At 42.2% G+C, this 21,543-nt stretch overlaps 1 protein-coding gene across 1 annotated transcript in view; it reads left to right on the top strand.

The window, feature by feature from the left end:
* ATP1A3 (ATPase Na+/K+ transporting subunit alpha 3) overlaps positions 1 to 21,543 on the top strand; it is a 132,154-nt gene that overhangs the window by 96,511 nt on the left and 14,100 nt on the right. The window contains exons 8-14 of the mRNA XM_089687351.1: positions 3,275 to 3,543; positions 9,174 to 9,372; positions 10,754 to 10,863; positions 11,043 to 11,177; positions 15,815 to 16,007; positions 16,346 to 16,521; positions 20,217 to 20,353. Coding sequence (XP_089543477.1) covers positions 3,275 to 3,543; positions 9,174 to 9,372; positions 10,754 to 10,863; positions 11,043 to 11,177; positions 15,815 to 16,007; positions 16,346 to 16,521; positions 20,217 to 20,353 — 1,219 coding nt within the window. The remainder of the gene's footprint in view (positions 1 to 3,274; positions 3,544 to 9,173; positions 9,373 to 10,753; positions 10,864 to 11,042; positions 11,178 to 15,814; positions 16,008 to 16,345; positions 16,522 to 20,216; positions 20,354 to 21,543) is intronic.

Here is a 21,543-nt window from a genome sequence, read left to right as displayed (position 1 = left end):
TCGTAAACCCGAACGCGGTTTCCCATAGGAATGCACTGAAAACCAATTAATCTGTTCCGGAGGTCAGAAAAAAGTTTAAAAAAATCTTTTATCTGTTCAAAACTCTTTATAAAGTGCACTGTAAAGGCATAAATACTGTACAGGGACATGATTAAAAATTAATTTGTAAATGCATTGAAAACTAACTAATCCGGTCGTATTGCAAAAAAAATGTGTAAATGCATTGAAAACCAATTAATCCGTTCCGGAGGTTAGAAAAAAGTAAAAAAAAGTCTTATCTGTTCAAAACTCTTTATAAAGTGCACTTTAAAGGCATAAATACTGTACAGGGACATGATTAAAAAAAAAAATCGTAAATGTATTGAAAACCATTTAATCTGTTCGTATTGCGAAAAACAATTTGTAAACCAAGCCATTATTTTCAATGGATTTTCATTTGTAATCCAAAAATTATGTTAACCGAGGCGTTCGTAAACCGAGGTACATCTGTAGATAAAATGTTTGATTTGGCGTTTAAATAATGTTTTAAAGATTGTGGTTTTACTTGGTCATAGGAAGAGTTCAAGATGGCCTAAATGCATTTGCACAAGTTTCCCCCTGACACTGTTGTGGAATACAATGTACTAAATGTAAAAATAAAAGTGTGCAGCAATGCTAGGACCAATGCATAGAGATTCTAAACCAATTTAAAGTGATACTAAAGGCTTTCTATTTTACCTTCTTGCCGACCAGCCACTGTAGAAATACGGTGGCAGGTCGGCACGGCTGGGCAAAACCACGTTTTAAAACATGCGTTTGCAAAACAGGTAGGGGGCGCGCGCGACGAGCGTGCCCGCCCTACCCATCCTGCCGATCGCGGCCGTGGGTGCCAGCCGCCGGGTCACGGCCGGTCATTACCTACCGTGTCCCGGCGATTACCGGCAATCACTGACAGAGAGGACAGCTGCAGTCTTTACACTGCAGCCGTGCTTTCTGTCAGTTCCTTGTCAGCACCTGACATGCTGATCCGGAGAGAAGAGTTTATCTCTCCCGATCAGCTTGTCCCCCGTGCAGTACACACCCCTGCCCCCTATTAAAACACTCCCCTCACACAGTTAACCCTTTCAGTAAATAAAAAAGTTAACCCCTTCCTCCCCAGTGCCATTAGTACAGTGTCAGTGTTTTTTTTTTTGCACTGATCACTGTATTGGTGTCACTGGGGATGTCAGTGACCCCAAGTCAGTTCCCCCCCAGTGTCAGAATGTCCGCTGCAGTCCTGCAGTATTGCCATAAGTCGCTGATCGCCGCCATAAGTCACTGATCGCCGCCATAAGTCGCTGATCGCCGCCATTGTTAGTATATAAAAAAATGTAAAATCCCAGTATCTTTCCCGCCATTTGTAAACGCTATAACTTTCACATAAACCAATTAATTTACACGTATTGGGTTTTTTTTTTTTAGCAAATGCCGCAGAATACATTTTTGCAGAAATTTTAAATGAAATTTAAAATGACTAAATTTAATTTTTACATTTTTTTTTACTGGACATGTTTTATAGCAAAAAGTCCAAAATATTGTTTTTTTCCTCAAAATTGTCAGCATTTATTTTTTTATAGCGCAAAAAATAAAAAACGCACAGGCGATCAAATACCACCGAAAGAAAGCTCAATTTGTGGGAAAAAAAGGATGTACATTTCATTTATGTACCGTTTTGCATGACCGCGCAATTGTCCGTTAAACTAGCGCAGCGCTGTATAGCAAAAAAATGGCGTAAATTGCAGTATCTATACCATAGTTTGTAGACGCTATAACTTTCACACAAAGCAATCAATATACACTTATTGGGATTTTTTTTACCAAAAACATGAAGCAGAATACATTTTGGCCTAAATTTATAACTAACTTTGAGTTTACTATATATTTTTTATAGCTGAAGTGAAAAATATAGTTTTTCTTCAAAATTTTTGGTCTTTTTTTATTTATAGCGTGAAAAATAAAAAGCGCACAGGTGATCAAATACCATCGAAAGAAAGCTCTATTTGTGTGAAAAAAAGGACGTAAATTTCGTTTGGGTGCAGCATTGCATGACCGCGCAATTATCAGTTGAATTAGTGCAGTGCCGAGTAGCAAAAAGAGGCCTGGTCAGTAAGGGGGGTAAATCCTCAGGAGGGCAAGTGGTTAAATAACAAACTTACCTGCTCTGTGAAATAGTTTGCCACAGAGCAGCACAGATCCTCCTCTTCTTGTGTCCCCCGCCAGCGTTCTGGATTCCTCCACGCTGCCTTGCGGAATGCCCCCATAGCAAGCCTCTTGCTATGGGGGCACTCATGCATGCTCGCTCCTGAGCCCTGTCCTGTGTCTCCATAAGACACACAGAATGGGGTTCAACCCCACCCCATCCCTCCTATCTGGACATAATTGACAGCAGTGGGAGCCAATGGACACACAGAACAGGGCTGAACCCCACCCCTCTCCCTCCTATCTGGCCATGATTGACAGCAGTGGGAGCCAATGTACGCACAGAACAGGTCTGAACCCCACCCCCCACTCCCTCCCAACTGGATGTGATTGACAGCAGTGAGGACCAATCAGCTGTCTCTAAGCCAGTGAGGATGCAGAGAGCCGGGACAGTAGCCTTTCTCCTTGTCATCACTAGATCAGACTTGGGTAAGTATAAGGGGGGCTACTGGGGAAATTGCATACTGAAGATAAAAAACCTTCAGGCTTTACAACTACTTTAAGGTTCCAACCTTTGAGTGTTCACCTGCCATCCTGATATACTAAATCCGGTGCTCTCCTACAGAAATCCTATGGACAAATCTTCCTAATTTTAAGAATATAATCCTACCTATCTTTAACTAGTGCATCAGCTTCCCCAACCTTTCCCATAAGCTGGTTCTGTTGAGTAATAATAATTAAAATTGTGAACTTCTCTACAGTAGAGGTTCTCCAAACCCTACAAATAGAGGAGCCAACTGCCAGCACCCACCTATGAAAGCTTAAGCAAACTAAAGGGGTTCTTGACTCCAATGAAATTCCACTGAAGACCTGAATCATTGTTATATGCTAAGTGTCTATGAAATCTGGGAACTCATTGATAGCATTTATGATCCTAAGGAAGTAGAAGTCCCAAAACACATGACCACATGTACTATGTTGACCAATCTAAACACTAGAGATTGCTTTATATGTCTACTTTCTCTGCGAGTAGCTTTTATTAATACATTACCCCAAGATGTTTATCTACCATGTTTGAAAGACATTTTATAGGTTCACGATCTCTATTACTTTTCAGGGACGGCTCGTGGTGTGGTCATTGCCACAGGGGACAGAACTGTGATGGGTCGTATTGCCACCCTAGCTTCTGGTTTGGAAGTTGGGAAGACCCCAATTGCGAAAGAAATTGAGCACTTTATCCATCTGATCACTGGTGTGGCCGTGTTCCTGGGCATCACCTTCTTCATCCTCTCACTCATCTTGGGCTACTCTTGGCTGGAGGCTGTCATCTTTCTCATTGGAATCATTGTGGCCAACGTACCAGAGGGACTTTTGGCCACTGTCACTGTGAGTTATAAATAGCTATTACCTCTACAAATGTATGGTGTTTGTGTTTGTCTAAGTTGCAAATTAATGGATTTAAAAAATAATTCCAGCTATGGTATGTTTTTATGTAGTTATATGAGTTCCGAATGGACTAATATAACTACGTATGTATATACCATATCTGCCTGGAAGTCACTGAAATAGACACCACTGCTCCAATGATCTTCACCTGTTTCAGGGTTCTGTGCTGAACCGCTGGCCTGCTGATACATTCAGAATACAGAAGTCGGCCACTCAGGACGGCTGCCATTCATTCATGCTTTGTATTTTCTGAATGAATAAATGCTTTGAGGTGGAGAGCATGGCCCCACTTCATGCAATCCTGGAATTCTTCTTTACCTATATATACAGTGTATGTATGTATGTATGTATGTATGCATATATATGTGTGTGTGTGTGTGTGTGTGTATACATGGTTACATAGTTAGTCTGGCTGAAAAAAGACAAAAGTCCATCCAGTTCAACCATTAAAAAAAAAAAAGTTATAATCCTATACCCACAGTTGATCCAGAGGAAGAAAAAAAAACAGCAAAGCATGATCCAATTTGCTCCTGCAGGGGAAAGAATACTTTCCTGATCCCCCGAGAGGCAATCGGATATTCCCTGGATCAACTTTACCTATAAATGTTAGTATCCAGTTATATTCTGTGTATCTAAGAAAGAATCCAGGACTTTTTTAAAGCAATCCACTGAGCTGGCCAGAACCAACTCTTGAGGGAGTCTATTCCACATTTTCACAGCTCTTACTGTGAAGAAACATTTCCGTGTTTGGAGATTAAATTTCTTTTCCTCCAGACCTCTGTGATGACCGCAGGGTGAATAACTCTACACCGAGTTCACTATATAAACCGCTGATGTATTTGATATACTGTATATGTGTATATATACATTTAGGACCATATAGATTTGGACACAGGCACAGTTTTCATACTTTTGGCTCTGTATGCCACCAGAGCAAATTAAAACGAAAAACAATCCAAATAAATTTGAAGTGCAGACTTGCAGCTTTAATTCAAGGGGTTGAACATAAACATCAAGTACACGTTTTAGGAACTGCAACCATTTTTATACACAGTCCCTCCATTTTTCAGGGGCTCAAATGTAATTGGACAAATTAATATAATAATAAATAAAATGCTCATTTTGAATATTTTGTTGAGAATCCTTTACTGGCAATGACTGCCTGAAGTCTGGAACCCACGGACATTACCAAAGACTGGGTTTCCTTCTTTCTGATGCTTTGCCAGGCTCTAACTGCAACTGTCTTCAGTTGTTCTTTGTTTGTGGGTATTTCTGCCTTTAGTTTTGCCTTCAGCAAGTGAAATGCATGCTCAATTGGGTTGAGATCAGGTGATTGACTCGGCCATTGCAAAATATTCCACTTCTTTTCCTTTAAAAGCTCCCGGGTTGCTTTTGCAGTGTGTTTTGGATCACTGTCCATCTGTATTGTGAAACGCCATCTGATCAACTTTGCTGCATTTGGCTGAATCTGGGCTGACAGTATATCTGTAAACACTGTAGAATTCATCCGGCTGTTTCTGTCACATCATCAATAAACACCAATGATCCAGTGCCACTGGAAGCCATGCATGCCCATGCCATCACACTGCCTCCACCAAGTTTTACAGATGACGTTGTGTGCTTTGGATCATGAGCTGTTCCAAGCCTCCACACTTTTTTCTCTCCGTCATTCTTGTACAGATTAATCTTAGTTTCATCCATCCAAAGAATGCTTTTGCAGAACTGGTCTGGCTTTTTTAGATGTTTTTTGGTAAAGTCTAATCTGGCTTTTCTATTCTTCAGGCTTATAATGGTTTGCACCTTGTGGTGAACCCTCTGTATTTGCTCTTGTGAAGTCTCTTGATTGTAGACTTTGACAATGATACCACCTCCTGGAGAGTGTCCTTCAGTTGTCTGGATGTTATGGATGGGTTTTTCTTTACCATAGAGAGGATCCTGCGATCATCCAGCACTGTTGTCTTCTGTGGACGTCCATACCTTTTTATGTTGCTGAGCTCACCAGTGCGTTCTTCTTTCCTCAGAATGTACCAAACTGTTGATTTGGCCACTCCTAATGTTGCTGCTATTGCTCTGATGGATTTATTTTGTTTTTGAAGCCTTACAATGGCCTGTTTCACTTGCATGGACAGCTCCTGTGAACGCATGATGTAGGTTCACAGCAATAGATTCCAAATTCAAATACCAGACTTAGAATCAACTCCAGACCTTTTACCTGCTTAATTGATGAAGAAATAACGAAGGAGTAGCCCACACCTGGCCATGAAACAGCTTTTGATACAATTGTCCAATTACTTTTGGTCCCTTGAAAAAGGGGGGATGGCTACTATTAAGAGCTGTAATTTCTAGACCCTTCCTCTAACTATAGCTTGAATATGTTTTGGTAAATACCTGAAAAAAACTAAAATTGTGCCAGTGTCCAAATATATATGGACCTAACTGTGTGTATATATATATATATATATATATATATATATATATATATATGATGCAGTGTGATTTTAATCCCATTTCTAGTGCGATTTCAAGGGGCAGCTGTCCTGCGAATTGATGTGGTTCACATGTGATTTTGAGATGTGAGTTTACTTCTGTGACTGATCTCTGTTTCCTGATGTAAATCCATTGTCAATTACGATGAATGCTGGTCGCCGACCCGCACGATAAAAAAAAAAACACAACCGCTCCCATTGCTGACACTTGCCGACCTACAACTCTTTCATTACCGCCCACAAACACAAGTGCTCCCACCACTGACACTCACCAACTGACAGCTGTTTTTTTCCCCCACTGGGTGACCCCGCCACCATGTTTATTTAGTGACCTGGAGGGAAATAACTTTCAGTCAACGAGTGTCAGCAGTGGGAGCAGTCATGTTCAGCACATGCCCTTTTTTTCGTATGGGTTGGCAGCCAGTGTTGAGCATGATTGACTACTATTCCATATTCACTCACATGGGGGACTGGGATCGGGCGGCCCCTTGTCAAAGGGGGCTTCCAGATTTAGATAAGTTACCCCTGTACCCCCACAGTTACCCCTGTACCCCCACAATTACTGGACCAGGGTTGTGGGGAACAGGCCTTTGTCCTCATCAAGATGGGTACACATTCTTTGGGGGGGGCACCCAAAACACCTCCTTCCATGTTGAGGGCATGCGGCCTGGTATGGTTCAGGAGGGGGGAAGCTTGTTCATCTCCCCCTTTCCTGGGCTGCCAGGCTGCATGTTTGGATAAGGGCCTGGTATGGAAATTGAGCGGGACCTCCTTTTTTGGTGTTTGTTCCCCCTTAAAATCCATACCAGACCTGAAGGGATTTACAAATCTTCTGGCTAGTAAAAGGGAGTTTGCAACTTAACTTTGACTGGTTGTAAACCCTCACATATACCCAGTGAAGTGAATGACCTCAGGTGATACACAGAGATTAAATAAATCCTCCTACATACGTTGTACCTGTTTATCTACAGTATTCTTTCCACTACATCCATTCAAAGTGCAGAATTTACAAAGGATCTCTCAGCTCTGAAAATTAGGGGGCATGGAACTGAAGTTACAGTCAGGTCCATAAATATTGGGACATCAACACAATTCTAACATTTTTGGCTCTATACACCACCACAATGGATTTGAAATTAAAGGAACAAGGTGTGCTTTAACTGCAGACTGTCAGCTTTAATTTGAGGGTATTTACATACAAATCAGGTGAACGGTGTAGGAATTACAACAGTTCGCATATGTGCCTCCCACTTGTTAAGGGACCAAAAGTAATGGGACAATTGGCTTCTCAGCTGTTCCATGGCCAGGTGTGTGTTATTTCCTCATTATCCCAATTACAATGAGCAGATAAAAGGTCCAGAGTTCATTTCAAGTGTGCTATTTGTATTTGGAATCTGTTGCTGTCAATTCTCAAGTTGAGATCCAAAGAGCTGTCGCTATCAGTGAAGCAAGCCATCATTAGGCTGAAAAAACAAAACAAACCCATCAGAGAGATAGCAAAAATATTAGGCGTGGCCAAAACAACTGTTTGGAACATTCTTAAAAAGAAGGAATGCACCGGTGAGCTCAGCAACACCAAAAGACCCGGAAGACCACGGAAAACAACTGTGGTGGATGAGCGAAGAATTCTTTCCCTGGTGAAGAAAACACCCTTCACAACAGTTGGCCAGATCAAGAACACTCTCCAGGAGGTAGGTGTATGTGTGTCAAAGTCAACAATCAAGAGAAGACTTCACCAGAGTGAATACAGAGGGTACACCACAAGATGTAAACCATTGGTGAGCCTCAAAAACAGGAAGGCCAGATTAGAGTTTGCCAAACGACATCTAAAAAAGCCTTCACGGTTCTGGAACAACATCCTATGGACAGATGAGACCAAGATCAACTTGTACCAGAGTGATGGGAAGAGAAGAGTATGGAGAAGGAAAGGAACTGCTCATGATCCTAAGCATACCACCTCATCAGTGAAGCATGGTGGTGGTAGTGTCATGGCGTGGGCATGTATGGCTGCCAATGGAACTGCTTCTCTTGTATTTATTGATGATGTGACTGCTGACAAAAGCAGCAGGATGAATTCTGAAGTGTTTCGGGCAATATTATCTGCTCATATTCAGCCAAATGCTTCACAACTCATTGGACGCCGCTTCACAGTGCAGATGGACAATGACCCAAAGCATACTGCAAAAGCAACCAAAGAGTTTTTTAAGGGAAAGAAGTGGAATGTTATGCAATGGCCAAGTCAATCACCTGACCTGAATCCGATTGAGCATGCATTTCACTTGCTGAAGACAAAACTGAAGGGAAAATGCCCCAAGAACAAGCAGGAACTGAAGACAGTTGCAGTAAAGGCCTGGCAGAGCATCACCAGGGATGAAACCCAGCGTCTGGTGATGTCTATGCGTTCCAGACTTCAGGCTGTAATTGACTGCAAAGTATTTGCAACCAAGTATTAAAAAGTGAAAGTTTGATTTATGATTATTATTATGTCCCATTACTTTTGGTCCCTAAACAAGTGGGAGGCACATATGCAAACTGTTGTAATTCCTACACCGTTCACCTGATTTGGATGTAAATACCCTCAAATTAAAGCTGACAGTCTGCAGTTAAAGCATATCTTGTTTGTTTCATTTCAAATGCATTGTGGTGGTGTATAGAGCCAAAAATGTTAGAATTGTGTCGATGTCCCAATATTTATGGACCTGACTGTATATTAGTGAGGGAAGGGACACACCTCCCTTCACACAGCACGCAGGAACAAAGTTGAGACTGTCAAGCAGAGGTTGTTCCCTCCCCTGCCATCATTGTTCTCTTGGTGTCAGGAAAACTGCAGAAAAGGCAGAAGTGACTCATGCTTATTGCAGACAAACGAGGCAGCAGACAGAAATGACACTGAATGCTCTGGATAGAGACAAGTACACAGTATGGAGGGATATGCTTTATTCATATTTCATGTCTGAGGTTTATAACCACTTTAAGATTTCTGGGTAACATTTTGATAGTTTTGCTATCACATCTTTTAAAGATTACAGTCATGAATGACATTTATGAGTGGAAGCCATAACGGGTATTGTTTTTCCTTCACAGGTATGTCTAACCCTAACCGCCAAACGAATGGCTCGCAAAAACTGCCTAGTGAAGAACTTGGAAGCTGTAGAAACCTTGGGGTCTACATCTACCATCTGCTCTGATAAGACCGGAACACTGACACAAAACCGTATGACGGTGGCTCATATGTGGTTTGATAACCAGATCCATGAGGCGGACACCACAGAGGACCAGTCAGGTCTGGGAGTCTTAGGCAGCATTGAGCCTTTCTACAGTGTAACCCTGTCTTTCTCAACCTTTTTATCACAGAGGAAACTTTGAAATAACTTTCTGGTCTCAGGGACCCCTTGCTAATACTTACCATATTTACGGCTCACTGTACTTTAGTGTGATGGCCACTGGGAAAAATGTTCCTTACATTTATGGTCATAGGGAGGAATCTCCTGTTTACAGATAGCTAAATAGACCTGTAGCACTACCCCCTTAGGAGTCGCTGAAGATATGGGTCCCCCTATAGTCCTGCACAGTCAGGCAACGCGCATTTTCCGCAGACTTGCATTCCAGAGATAGTAAACAGTCCTTGAACTTATTTTTGGGGATTTTTTTAGGGATAATATACTTGGATGGGGTTGAGGGATACATGGGATGCCCAAGGAACTGTAAACTGAGGACAATTTCCTGGCAACTATTTCCAAATCTTTACACAGCAAAACTCTTCTGGGAGAGATCTCTAGCCTCTCCTGATGTAACACCCCAGACCCCAGATAAATCCTCTTCTTTACCCAGCTGTCTGAAGGTATCTCTGGGTAAGGTGATCCAGTACCTGCTACTTTAAGATGAATAGTCCTGGGTAAGGAGCTAATCAGGTTTCCCGCCAGAGTGCTCTTTTCTCCTAAGCTGGCCCAGAGGGTGTAGGATTACTCACTTAGTCTCTTTCCTGTGAGCTGCTTTAGGTAGGTTGCTGCCTTCAGGCCTTCTTCTGGGCTGGATCCTATCATGGCTTCACAAAGTAGTCCTCCCTCCAGGGACTGGTGAGGCTGAGTGATCCTCCTGTCCAGATCCCAGCCTGTAGGTAGGCCCCTTCCCACTGGGCTTCTCCTAGGCTTCTACATCTCATACTTTTACTCCATCTTCCACCCAAACTCACCTGATGGGAAGGCACAGACACTCTTAAGGGTTGTCCTTTCCCAATGCCAAGCCTCCTGCCTGGGGATTAGCCAGGATCCCTCGAGAGTGCAGACCAGTTCCTCCTCACTCTCACCCACTGAGTTCTAGAGACTTCTCCAAGTCTCTAGATCAGGGGGAGGTATCAGTATGAACTGATCTGCAGAGCCTTTCAACCCTGACCAAAATTTGACCCTCTATCACCCAGGCTACTCTTCATCCTTCTAAATGAAAAAATAATTGGCTAGCTGCCCCTAGCTAAGTAGAAGGGTGATACAGGTCATTGTTGTTAGTGGGAAGTTATCTGGGAGTCAGATTTGCTAATTGCTCAAGGAACCCCAAGCAACCTCTGGAGGAACATTTGGGATCCATGGAATCTTGGTTGAGAAAGACTGCTGTAACCTCTCACCCTCATCTCACCGGTTTCCTTTCTCCTCACTTGTGTCCTATCTCAGGTGCCTCATTCGATAAGAGTTCCCCCACCTGGGTGGCCTTGGCTCGGATCGCTGCCTTATGCAACCGCGCTGTCTTCAAAGCAGGAAACGACAACATTCCCGTTCTGAAGGTGTGTGACGTTAGTGCCTCGACGGGAGCTGTGTAGCATTGTGTCACTGTGTGTGGCTGCTCGTCTTGTCGTATGTCCCGCTTACCGTGTATGTGTTTCTGTATATCGGCCTCACTGTGTGTTAATATGCATGCGAGTGTTAGTTTCCATAGGTAACAGGGTATGTTTCTGCTTCCCAGAGGGATGTGGCAGGTGACGCCTCTGAATCAGCTCTCCTAAAATGCATTGAGCTATCCTGTGGATCGGTTAAGGCCATGAGGGAGAAGAGCAAGAAAGTTGCAGAGATTCCTTTCAATTCCACCAATAAGTACCAGGTGAGTGCAGGGCCACATTTCTGCAAAGTCTATACAAGCTGCAGTCTATGGCACCAGAAATGCCTGCGTAGTGAACAGACATTGCACACTGAAGGGTCTATTTATGAAAAAAAATTGTTGTGTGAATGCCCTCACAAACAATCCTTATTCTTTGCCTGATATATTTACTTCCTATGATCGTCAGCTCCATCTAGTGGCCATAATGCAGTATATCCCTGGTTGAGCTATTTCAGGAAAATACCTCAATATAGCCACTAAGTGGCCCTGACAGTCATAGGAAATAAACATATTGAGCCAATTAGATATCATACTGCAATTGTTTACATATAAATAACCCCTATAATGCTGCTGCCAGCAATACATTTCCATGTCATGAAGAGGATCCAAACATTTATATTTATGTCTTCCCATCCCAGTGAATTTCCCACACACACACACACACATTGCTGGTATGGGTGTCACAACAACAAAAAGTGAAAATACTCTAAGGGGTCACAGAAATTTCTATGCTGTAGGGCTTGTTCACACATGTGACTGAGGGCAGTAAAACCAGGGGGTTGAGCTGAGGTTTTACAGCCCCCCTGAGCACTAACAGAGCACTCAAGGCTGTACACATGCCACAGTAATGGCAAAATTGAAACAGCATTTTGATTGTGATGGTGCTGGCAAAGATTACTAATATAGTTCTTTGAGGCCACCCCGCAACCGGACTGCAGTGATGTGCAATACATGTGATTCCGGCACAGTAGTATGGCAATTATAGAGTTAAATCAGGTTTTGAAGAGGCAACATATTGCCTCCTCACTGCCTGTCCAACACCTCTGAAAAGCAATATGAGTGTGGATTGATTTTCATGGGAGGGGCAGTCACTGCCCTTATTGTACGAGCATTTGCTATCCCTGAAAACCATCTGTCCCTATCTCCTGCTTGTGCTCCTACTTGGTCACCTTGCCACGTGTAGTCTCATCTTCCGATGGAGACTACACATGGCTCTTTTCACATGCATTACGCAGGCGTGGTTCACTGCTGTGACCATCAATATCCCACTGTGAAAAAATCCTTGAGCCATCACCACAAGCTGTCATTCATTTGGGGTTTGTAACTATTTTAAAGGGGAACCCAAGCTTTCTGTGAACAGGGGCCATCTCTAAATGCTATATACAACTAGCCAATTATAAATGCAGCATTTGTTGTACAGATTGGGCATACACCTCCAGATCTCTCAGATGCTATCATAGTCCTTTGGTTTCCATAAGTTACTGCATAACATGTCTTTTGTTGATTTGCCAAAATCTGCAACAGAAATGTTATGATTGATCACCTTACAATACTGCTTTGCTGCACATCGCAAATGATCACTAGTGCTTTCACTGTCGTATTCCAACATTTTTCAACCTTTATCTTTAACACAGAAGAACCCCTGACAAGACCTTTTAGATCTCAGGGAACCCCTGTCAATATTTACTATATCCACAGCTCACAGTCCATTAGTTTGGTGATCAGTGGGAAGAATGTTCCTTATGTTGGAAGTCAATGGGTAGAAATGTCCTTACATTGGTGGTCAGTGGGAAGAATACTCCCTCAATTGGTGATCAGTGGGAAAAATACTCCCTCAATTGGTGGTCAGTGGGAAGAATACTTCCTCAATTGGTGGTTAGTGGGAAGAATACTCCCTCAATTGGTGATCAGTGGGAAGAATACTCCCTCAATTGGTGGTCAGTGGGAAGAATACTCCCTCAATTGGTGATCAGTGGGAAAAATACTCCCTCAATTGGTGGTCAGTGGGAAGAATACTTCCTCAATTGGTGGTTAGTGGGAAGAATACTCCCTCAATTGGTGATCAGTGGGAAGAATACTCCCTCAATTGGTGGTCAGTGGGAAGAATACTCCCTCAATTGGTGGTCAGTGGGAAGAATACTCCCTCCAATGGTGGTCAGTGGGAAACATACTCCTTCCATTGGTGGTCAGTGGGAAGAATACTCCCTCCATTGGTGGACAGTGGGAAGAATACTTCCTCAATTGGTGGTTAGTGGGAAGAATACTCCCTCAATTGGTGATCAGTGGGAAGAATACTCCCTCAATTGGTGGTCAGTGGGAAGAATACTCCCTCAATTGGTGGTCAGTGGGAAGAATACTCCCTCAATTGGTGATCAGTGGGAAGAATACTCCCTCCAATGGTGGTCAGTGGGAAACATACTCCTTCCATTGGTGGTCAGTGGGAAGAATACTCCCTCCATTGGTGGACAGTGGGAAACATACTCCTTCCATTGGTGATCAGTGGGAAGAATACTCCCTCCATTGGTGGACAGTGGGAAGAATACTCCCTCCATTGGTGGACAGTGGGAAACATACTCCTTCCATTGGTGATCAGTGCGAAGAATAATCCCTCCATTGGTGGTCATTGGAAAAAATACTCCTTCCATTGGTGGTCAGTGGGAAAAATACTCCTTACTTTGATGGTCAGTGGGAAGAATACCCCTTATGTTGGAAGTCAATGGGTAGAATATCCCTTACATTGGTGGTCAGTGGGAAGAATACTCCTTACATTGGTGGTCAGTGAAAAGAATGCCCCTTATGTTAAAAGTCAATGGGTAGAATGTCTCTTACATTGGTGATAAGTGGGAAGAATGTTCCTTACATTGGTGGTCAGTGGGAAGAATGTACCTTACCTTGGTGGTCAGTGGGTAGAATGCCCCTTGCATTGGTGTTCAGTCGGAAGAAAACCCCTTACATTTGTGGTGAGTGGGAAGAATACCCCTTATGTTAGATGTCATTGGGGAGAATTTCCCTTACATTGGTTGTCACTGGGAAGAACGCTCCTTATGTTGGAAGTCAATGGGTAGAAATGTCCTTACATTGGTAGTCAATGGGAAGAGTACTCCCTCAATTGGTGATCAGTGGGAAGAATACTCCCTCCATTGGTGGTCAGTGGAAAAACATACTCCTTCCATTGGTGATCAGTGGGAAGAATACTCCCTCCATTGGTGGACAGTGGGAAACATACTCCTTCCATTGGTGATCAGTGGGAAGAATAATCCCTCCATTGGTGGTCAGTGGGAAAAATACTCCTTCCATTGGTGGTCAGTGGGAAAAATACTCCTTACTTTGATGGTCAGTGGAAAGAATACCCCTTATGTTGGAAGTCAATGGGTAGAATATCCCTTACATTGGTGGTCAGTGGGAAGAATACTCCTTACATTGGTGGTCAGTGAAAAGAATGCCCCTTATGTTAGAAGTCAATGGGTAGAATGTCCCTTACATTGGTGATAAGTGGGAAGAATTTTCCTTACATTGGTGTTCAGTGGGAAGAATGTACCTTACATTGGTGGTCAGTGGGTAGAATGCCCCTTGCATTGGTGTTCAGTAGGAAGAAAACTCCTTACATTTGTGGTGAGTGGGAAGAATGCCCCTTATGTTAGATGTCATTGGGGAGAATTTCCCTTACATTGGTTGTCAGTGGGAAGAACGCTCTTTATGTTGGAAGTCAATGGGTAGAATGTCCCTTACATTGGTGATAAGTGGGAAGAATGCCCCTTATGTTGGAAGTCAATGGGTAGAATGTCCCTTACATTGGGGGTAAGTGGGAAGATTGTTCCTTCATTGGTTATCAGTGGGAAGAATGTACATTACATTGGTGGTCAGTAGGTAGAATGCCACTTACATTGGAGGTCAGTAGGAAGATTGATACTTACATTGGTGGTCAGTAGATAGAATGCCTCTTACATTGGTGATAAGTGGGAAGAACGTCACTTACATTAGTGTTCAGTAGGTAGAGTGCCTCTTACATTTTTGGTCGGAAGAATGCCTCCCTGTATATCTAGCTAAAATGATCATTGGTCAGTTGTTACAATTTTGAGAGGCAGAAATTGCACATTGCTAAAGGAAACCCTATCAACCTCTGAAAGAACCCGGGTTGAGAAAGGCTGACATATTACCTCTGTCCACCTGTACTTCCTTACCGGCATTTTCCTCATTGGCCCTTCAATCCTGCCCCTCACCCTCCTGCTCTGCTTTTGTCAATCTCTCTCTGCACAGATTAGTCCCAGCTGCTGTAGGATCCCAGCCTGATCCTTCTTAACATTCATTTCATAATAACATAAAAGCTTTTTTAACTCTGCCTCCCTGGACTGTCCCGGAGCGCTGTGACTGCAGGTTGCTTGGGAATAACCCATTCATGCCTGGCGTGTACAGCCTTGCCATGGTCAAGCTGTGCTTCCATTTTGTTGCCGCCCCTAATGGAGAGGTTTTGTAAGATTTTTAAAGAATATATAGGAAAATATTTGAGTATATGATCTTTTCTCAATTTTTACCCCATTGGAATCCTTAGAATAATTTTCAGGTCTCAGAGAATCCCTTCTAGAAATTATTAATCTTAGGGGGAAATTGGGAGCGTGTCCCTAACAAGAAGAACACCTTTTACAGTGGTTGCGAGAATTCCTTCCTTACAGACAGCTAAGAAAACCATTGGTGCAATTCTAATGGCTCTTCCAAGTGTTGATATTCCAGCCTCTACCAGGTGTCAAAATGCATTTGTGAAGACACAGATCAGTAGTAATGTACATAGGCCCTTATACTGAGTCACCCACTAACTATAGTAAGATCATCTTATCTGCTTCTTGCCATTTCTTCCTCAATAGCTGTCAATCCATGAAACCGAAGACCCCAATGATAACCGCTACCTGTTGGTAATGAAGGGAGCCCCAGAAAGGATTCTGGATGTCTGCTCCACCATCTTGATCCAAGGAAAAGAGCAGCAATTGGACGATGAGATGAGAGAGGCTTTCCAGAATGCATACTTGGAGCTGGGGGGACTTGGCGAGAGAGTATTAGGTGAGTAGACATATAACACTGGGGAAACTGGAAAAGGAAAAGAGGACCGGGTTATTGAAAATGTTTGAATGTAGAACTGTCTTTGTGTGCATTGCCACCCAATCCCTTTCTTTCTTTTTCCCCTTAATTTTCCAGTTAGTCCTGGCAATGAAATATTGTGTAACTAACTGGCTGCCAAGGGCAATACAGATACCCCTTTATTTCTGGTATTTTCAGTGATGACTTTTCCACATTGCTGGTGTTCCCAAGACACAATGATCAGCAATGTTGCTTTGTTGGGGGGACTCCCCATGTAATAAGTCAATGACCCTAAATTTTTATTATCTTCTTACCTCCAGGCTTTTGCCACTACTACTTCCCCGAGGAGCTGCACCCAAAGGGCTTTGCTTTTGATACCGAAGACCTTAATTTCAGCACTGAGAACCTGTGCTTTGTGGGGCTCATGTCTATGATTGACCCACCTAGAGCTGCTGTGCCTGATGCTGTGGGCAAGTGCAGAAGTGCAGGCATCAAGGTAAGCCGAGTAGGCTGATAAAAATGGTTACATACTAAGGTATCCCAGTTTTCCGAAGGGTGAGGAAGTCAATTTGACAGGAGGTCTTGAGCCAAGCATTTTTTCTTTACCTATAGTCCATGACCTGGAAGTAAGAGCAGACTATCCCACCATCTGATTAACAACCAAAACCTTATGCTAACAAATGCCAAGAACTTTAATGAGTTGAAGCTTTCCCATCTTTTTATAAAGTGGTTATAAACCTTTACATATACTCAGTGATGTGACTGCCCGCAGGTGATACACAGAGATGAAACAAATCCTCCTATATTAGTTGCACCTGTTTTTCTGCAGCCATCTCTTCTCTACAGCTATTGAAAGTGCAGAATCTCTCAGCCCTGAAAATCAAGGGGTGGAGAGCTGAAGTTACACTCTGCAGAGCTCAGTGAGGGGAGCTCTGAGCCTTAATTGGAGGGATGGGACACACCCACCTTCACACAGGAACAGAGCTGAGGCTGTCAATCACAAGCTGTAAGCTGAAGGTCCCTCCCCTGTCACCTTTTTTCTCTTGGTGTCAGGAAAACATGATAGAAGTGACTCATGCTGATAGCAGAGAAACAAGGCAACAGAGAGAAATGACATCTAGCACTCTAAATTGAGACAAGTACACACTGTAGAAGGACATGATTTGTTCGTATTTCATGTCTGAGGTTTACAACCACTGGAAAGCTGAACTATGTACTTAATATGGCGTCAATAGTTACATAGTTAGTCTGGCTGAAAAAAAGAGAAAAGTCCATCCAGTTCAACCATACAAAAAAAGTTATAACCTACACCCACAGTCGATGCAGAGGAAGGCAAAAAAAAACAGCAAAGCATGATCCAATTTGCTCCTGCTGGGAAAAAAATTCCTTCCTGATCCCCCAAGAGGCAATCCGATATTCCCTGGATCAACTTTACCTATAAATGTTAGTATCCAGTTATATTCTGTGTATCCAAGAAAGAATCCAGGCTTTTTTTTAAAGCAATCCACTGAGCTGGCCAGAACCAACTCTTGAAGGAATGATTTGTACCGGGAGAAATGATATCTCTCTCTCTGGAGTCTATACCTCTTAATACAAGAGAGGATTTTGCTCGCTTTAGAAACCGCAGCTTGGCATTGCATGCCATTATTAAGCTTGTGATCTATAAGAACTCCCAGATCCTTCTCCACCATTGATTCCCCCAGTTGTACCCCACCCCCAGTATGTATGATGCATGCATATTCTTAGCCCCCCAAGTGCATAACCTTACATTTACCAACATTAAACCTCATTTGCCACATAGTTGCCCAATTATACAGAGCATTGAGGTCAGCTTGTGAGGTGAAGACATCCTGTAAGGCCGTTATTCCACTGCACAGCTTGGTGTCATCTGCAAAGACTGAAATGGGATTTTTATTCCCAGACCCGATATTGTTTATAAATATATTAAAAAGTAAGGGTCCCAACACTGAACCTTGGGGTACACCACTGACACCCCTAGACCATTCAGAGTATGAATCATTAACCACTACTCTCTGAATATGATCTTTTAGCCAGTTTTCTAACCATTTACATACGGATTTTTTTCAAGCCCATAGACTTTACCTTACACATTAGCCGTGTGTGGGGAACTGTGTCAAACGCTTTTGCAAAATCCAAGTACACCACATCCACCACCACCCTTCTGTCCAAGTATACCACGTCCACTGCCACCCCTCTGTCCAAGTATACCACGTCCACCGCCACCCCTCTGTCCAAGGTTTTGCTTACTTCCTCATAAAAAGAAATCAGATTTGTTTGACAACTTCTGTTTTTCATGAATCCATACTCTCTGTTGCTTAAAATATTTTTTCCAGCAAGAACTCATCTATGTGGTCTTTTATTAAACTCTCCAGTATTGTCCCAACTATAGAAGTTAAACTAACACGTCTATAATTACTTGGTAAAGATTTTGACCCCTTTTTAAATATTGGCACCACATTATCCTTACGCCAATCCAGTGGTACTATGCCAGTCATTAAAGAATCCCTAAAATTAGAAATAATGGCTTTGAAATGACAGAGCTCAATTCTTTAAGGACCCGTGGGTGTATGCCATCCAGTCCAGATACTTTATTCACCTTTATTCTGTCTAAATAGTTTTGGATCATATCAATTGTGAGCCACTATGGATTATCTGGAGCTGTGTCAATACCATGACCATTATGGACAAGAGCTCCCCCATGCTCCTTTGTATACACAGAGCTGAAGAAGGTATTTAATAAATTTGCCTTCTCTTTCTCCCCAGTCACCCACTCTACATTATTTTGTAAAGGGCCTACATGCTCGGACTGAACCTTTTTACTGTTAATATATTTGAAGAATTTTCTGGGGTTGGTCCTGCTATTTTTTGGAATCTTGTTCGTTTTTGCGGTCTTTAGTTCCTTTTTGCATATTCTGTTATATTCTTTGTAATGTTTAAACGATGATAGTGTTCCTTAATTTTTATATTTAATAAAAGCTCTTTTCTTATTATCTATAGCCTTTTTAATTTTGACTGTAAGTCACATAGGTTTGATTTTTAGCCTTTTAATCTTGTTGCCCATGGGAACATATTTTGCAGTGTTTTCACATACAGTCTTTTTGAAGAACTCCCATTTCTGTGTTGTGTTCATCAATGCCAATATTCCCTCCTAGTCTAAGTCTTGGAGAGCAGCTCTCAGCCTTGGGAAATTAGCTCTCTTAAAATTGAGCTTTTTTATTTTTCCCATAGGTGCTTGCTGTTTACAGCTAACAATAAATTAAATCAGGTTATGGTCACTGCTACCCAGATGTTCTTTTATATGGACATTCGTAATAAGCTCTGCATGGTTTGAGATTACCAGGTCCAGCAGAGCATCATTACTAGTAGGGGCTTCTATGAACTGTACCATAAAATTGTCCTATAGTAGGTTTATACATTTTTGCCCTTTAACTGTTCCTGCAGTACCATTACTTCAGTCAATTTCCGGGTCGTTAAAATCCTCCATTATTATCACTGTCCCAGCCCTTTTGATCTGTGCAAGGAGTTGAGTCTCCACCTCCTTATTAACACTGGGAGGCCTATAACAAACTCCAATGATTACCTTTGTAGTACGCACCTCCATGTGCAATTCCACCCATAATGCCTCAGCCTCGTCACACTCTCCATTAACTAGGTATAAATAAATATACTTTTTCATACAAGAACTGTAAGTATCTGAATGTGACTTGGTATAAACCTCTTGTAATCCCTGTACAGCAGAGCTGACTGGGATAGAGAGAATCAGTGCAAAGAACCAGTCACTTGTGCTGCAGTTCTCATGTGCTAACATAATCCCTGCATGCTGTTAGAAGAAGAGAGCAGAGCATGGATAGATGAATTGCTGCTTCGTCTGTCCAGTCAAAGGCTGGGGGAGGAACAAGACCTGTAAATGTTACTCAGCAGCAGCAGAAAAAAGAGTTAGGTCTCCTGCTATGAAAGACTGGAATGTGCTGTGTGGCAGGACTGGATGGACAAATACAAATCCTTTGGTGGATAAATATGTATTTCATCTGAATATTTAGCCTTTTTCCCTAGAATTCAGCTTTAAAATAAAGCAGTGAATATGGAAAGCTTCTATTAAATATTTAGAGGGCTGTTTAATATTGAGTATACATTGCTCTTGCTTATTTATTTATTTATGATTTTCCTTAGGTTATCATGGTAACTGGAGATCATCCAATCACAGCAAAGGCAATTGCGAAGGGTGTGGGCATCATCTCAGAGGGTAATGAGACAGTGGAGGACATTGCAGCCAGACTCAACATCCCTGTGTCCCAGGTTAATCCCAGGTATGGAAAAAAGATGCAACCAGCCAAGGTAAAGTGATAATGATAAAACGTGAGATGGCATGATAGGTGACAAAATCAAAGTTAGAACTGTCAAAAAGCTTGGTTATCTCCTGGCTTCCTAATGGCTTAGATCTTGTTGCCATCTCTTCTGAATGTTCCTGCCCAACCACATTTTTAGGTGTTCCCGTCCTCCTTTGTGTTTTATTGTCAATTTTTTACAGTCTCCATAACATAAAATAAATAAAAATCCAGTGAGGAGAGTGGGGTTCCCTTATAATGGCCAAAGCAGACTTGGAAACAGAGATTTCACCAATAGTGTCCGAGAGATCTAAGAAATTGACAGAAATTGTGCAAATTAAAGAAATAAGGAAATCAACAATCTCTGCCTACGGTGAAAAGCTTTGAAAGTTTTTTTTTAGAATAACAAAGTTACAAAGTAAAAGTAAAGATTAGAAAACAGAGAAATTATGTACACAGAGATCTTCTGGCAAGTGAGGTGAGGCCCTGGCCTCTTGACCAAAAAGGAAGAATTTAGGTTCCACACCTGGACAGTTCCCCTGTAGGACCTCCAAAACATGAACATTTTACATATTAACATATGTAGCCCAAAACTGAAAAAAGTAATGCCCCCCAAACCTGTATCATTCGGTTCAGCATGTGGATAGAATGGTACAAGACACATGATTGGCTTGTCAGGCTACAGTAGACCTCAAAAAAATAGCAGCCATTAAGATATTGATGGAATAAATTGTTGTTCCATCTCCTTGGAGTATCTTGTGCAATGTGTAGAGACATTAATCTTTGCATTCTACAATGGGGTATTTTAGAGTCAAGCTGATAAGGTTTTCCAAAATAACAGAAATGAAGGTCCCCTGTAATCTTTTATGTAAATTAGTTAATATGTAAAATTCCATCAAAATGGTGACTCCCTGTTGCATGAATGTGAATGTAGTGGGTGAAAGAAGGCTTCAGATCCTGTTCTCCACCTGTAGAGAACCCATACATTTAGGTTTTAGAATAGACTGTCTTTCTTGTAAAATGAAGTTAACAAGACACCAAGCATGTTGCTTGGGGATGTAAGGCCACCACCATTCTAGAATCATGGTTAGACTAAACCACTGACTCAAGTCAGGAAGGATCCATGCTGTAAAAATATATTATACAGTATGTTCCAAGGTCTATGAACACTT

Source organism: Staurois parvus, unplaced genomic scaffold (genome assembly GCF_062004578.1).
Source record: "Staurois parvus isolate SC_StPar_1 unplaced genomic scaffold, SC_StPar_1.0 ptg000423l, whole genome shotgun sequence".
Lineage (NCBI taxonomy): Eukaryota > Metazoa > Chordata > Amphibia > Anura > Ranidae > Staurois > Staurois parvus.
The sequence above is the reverse complement of the archived record's forward strand: the minus strand, read 5'-3'. Positions and strand labels throughout refer to the sequence as shown.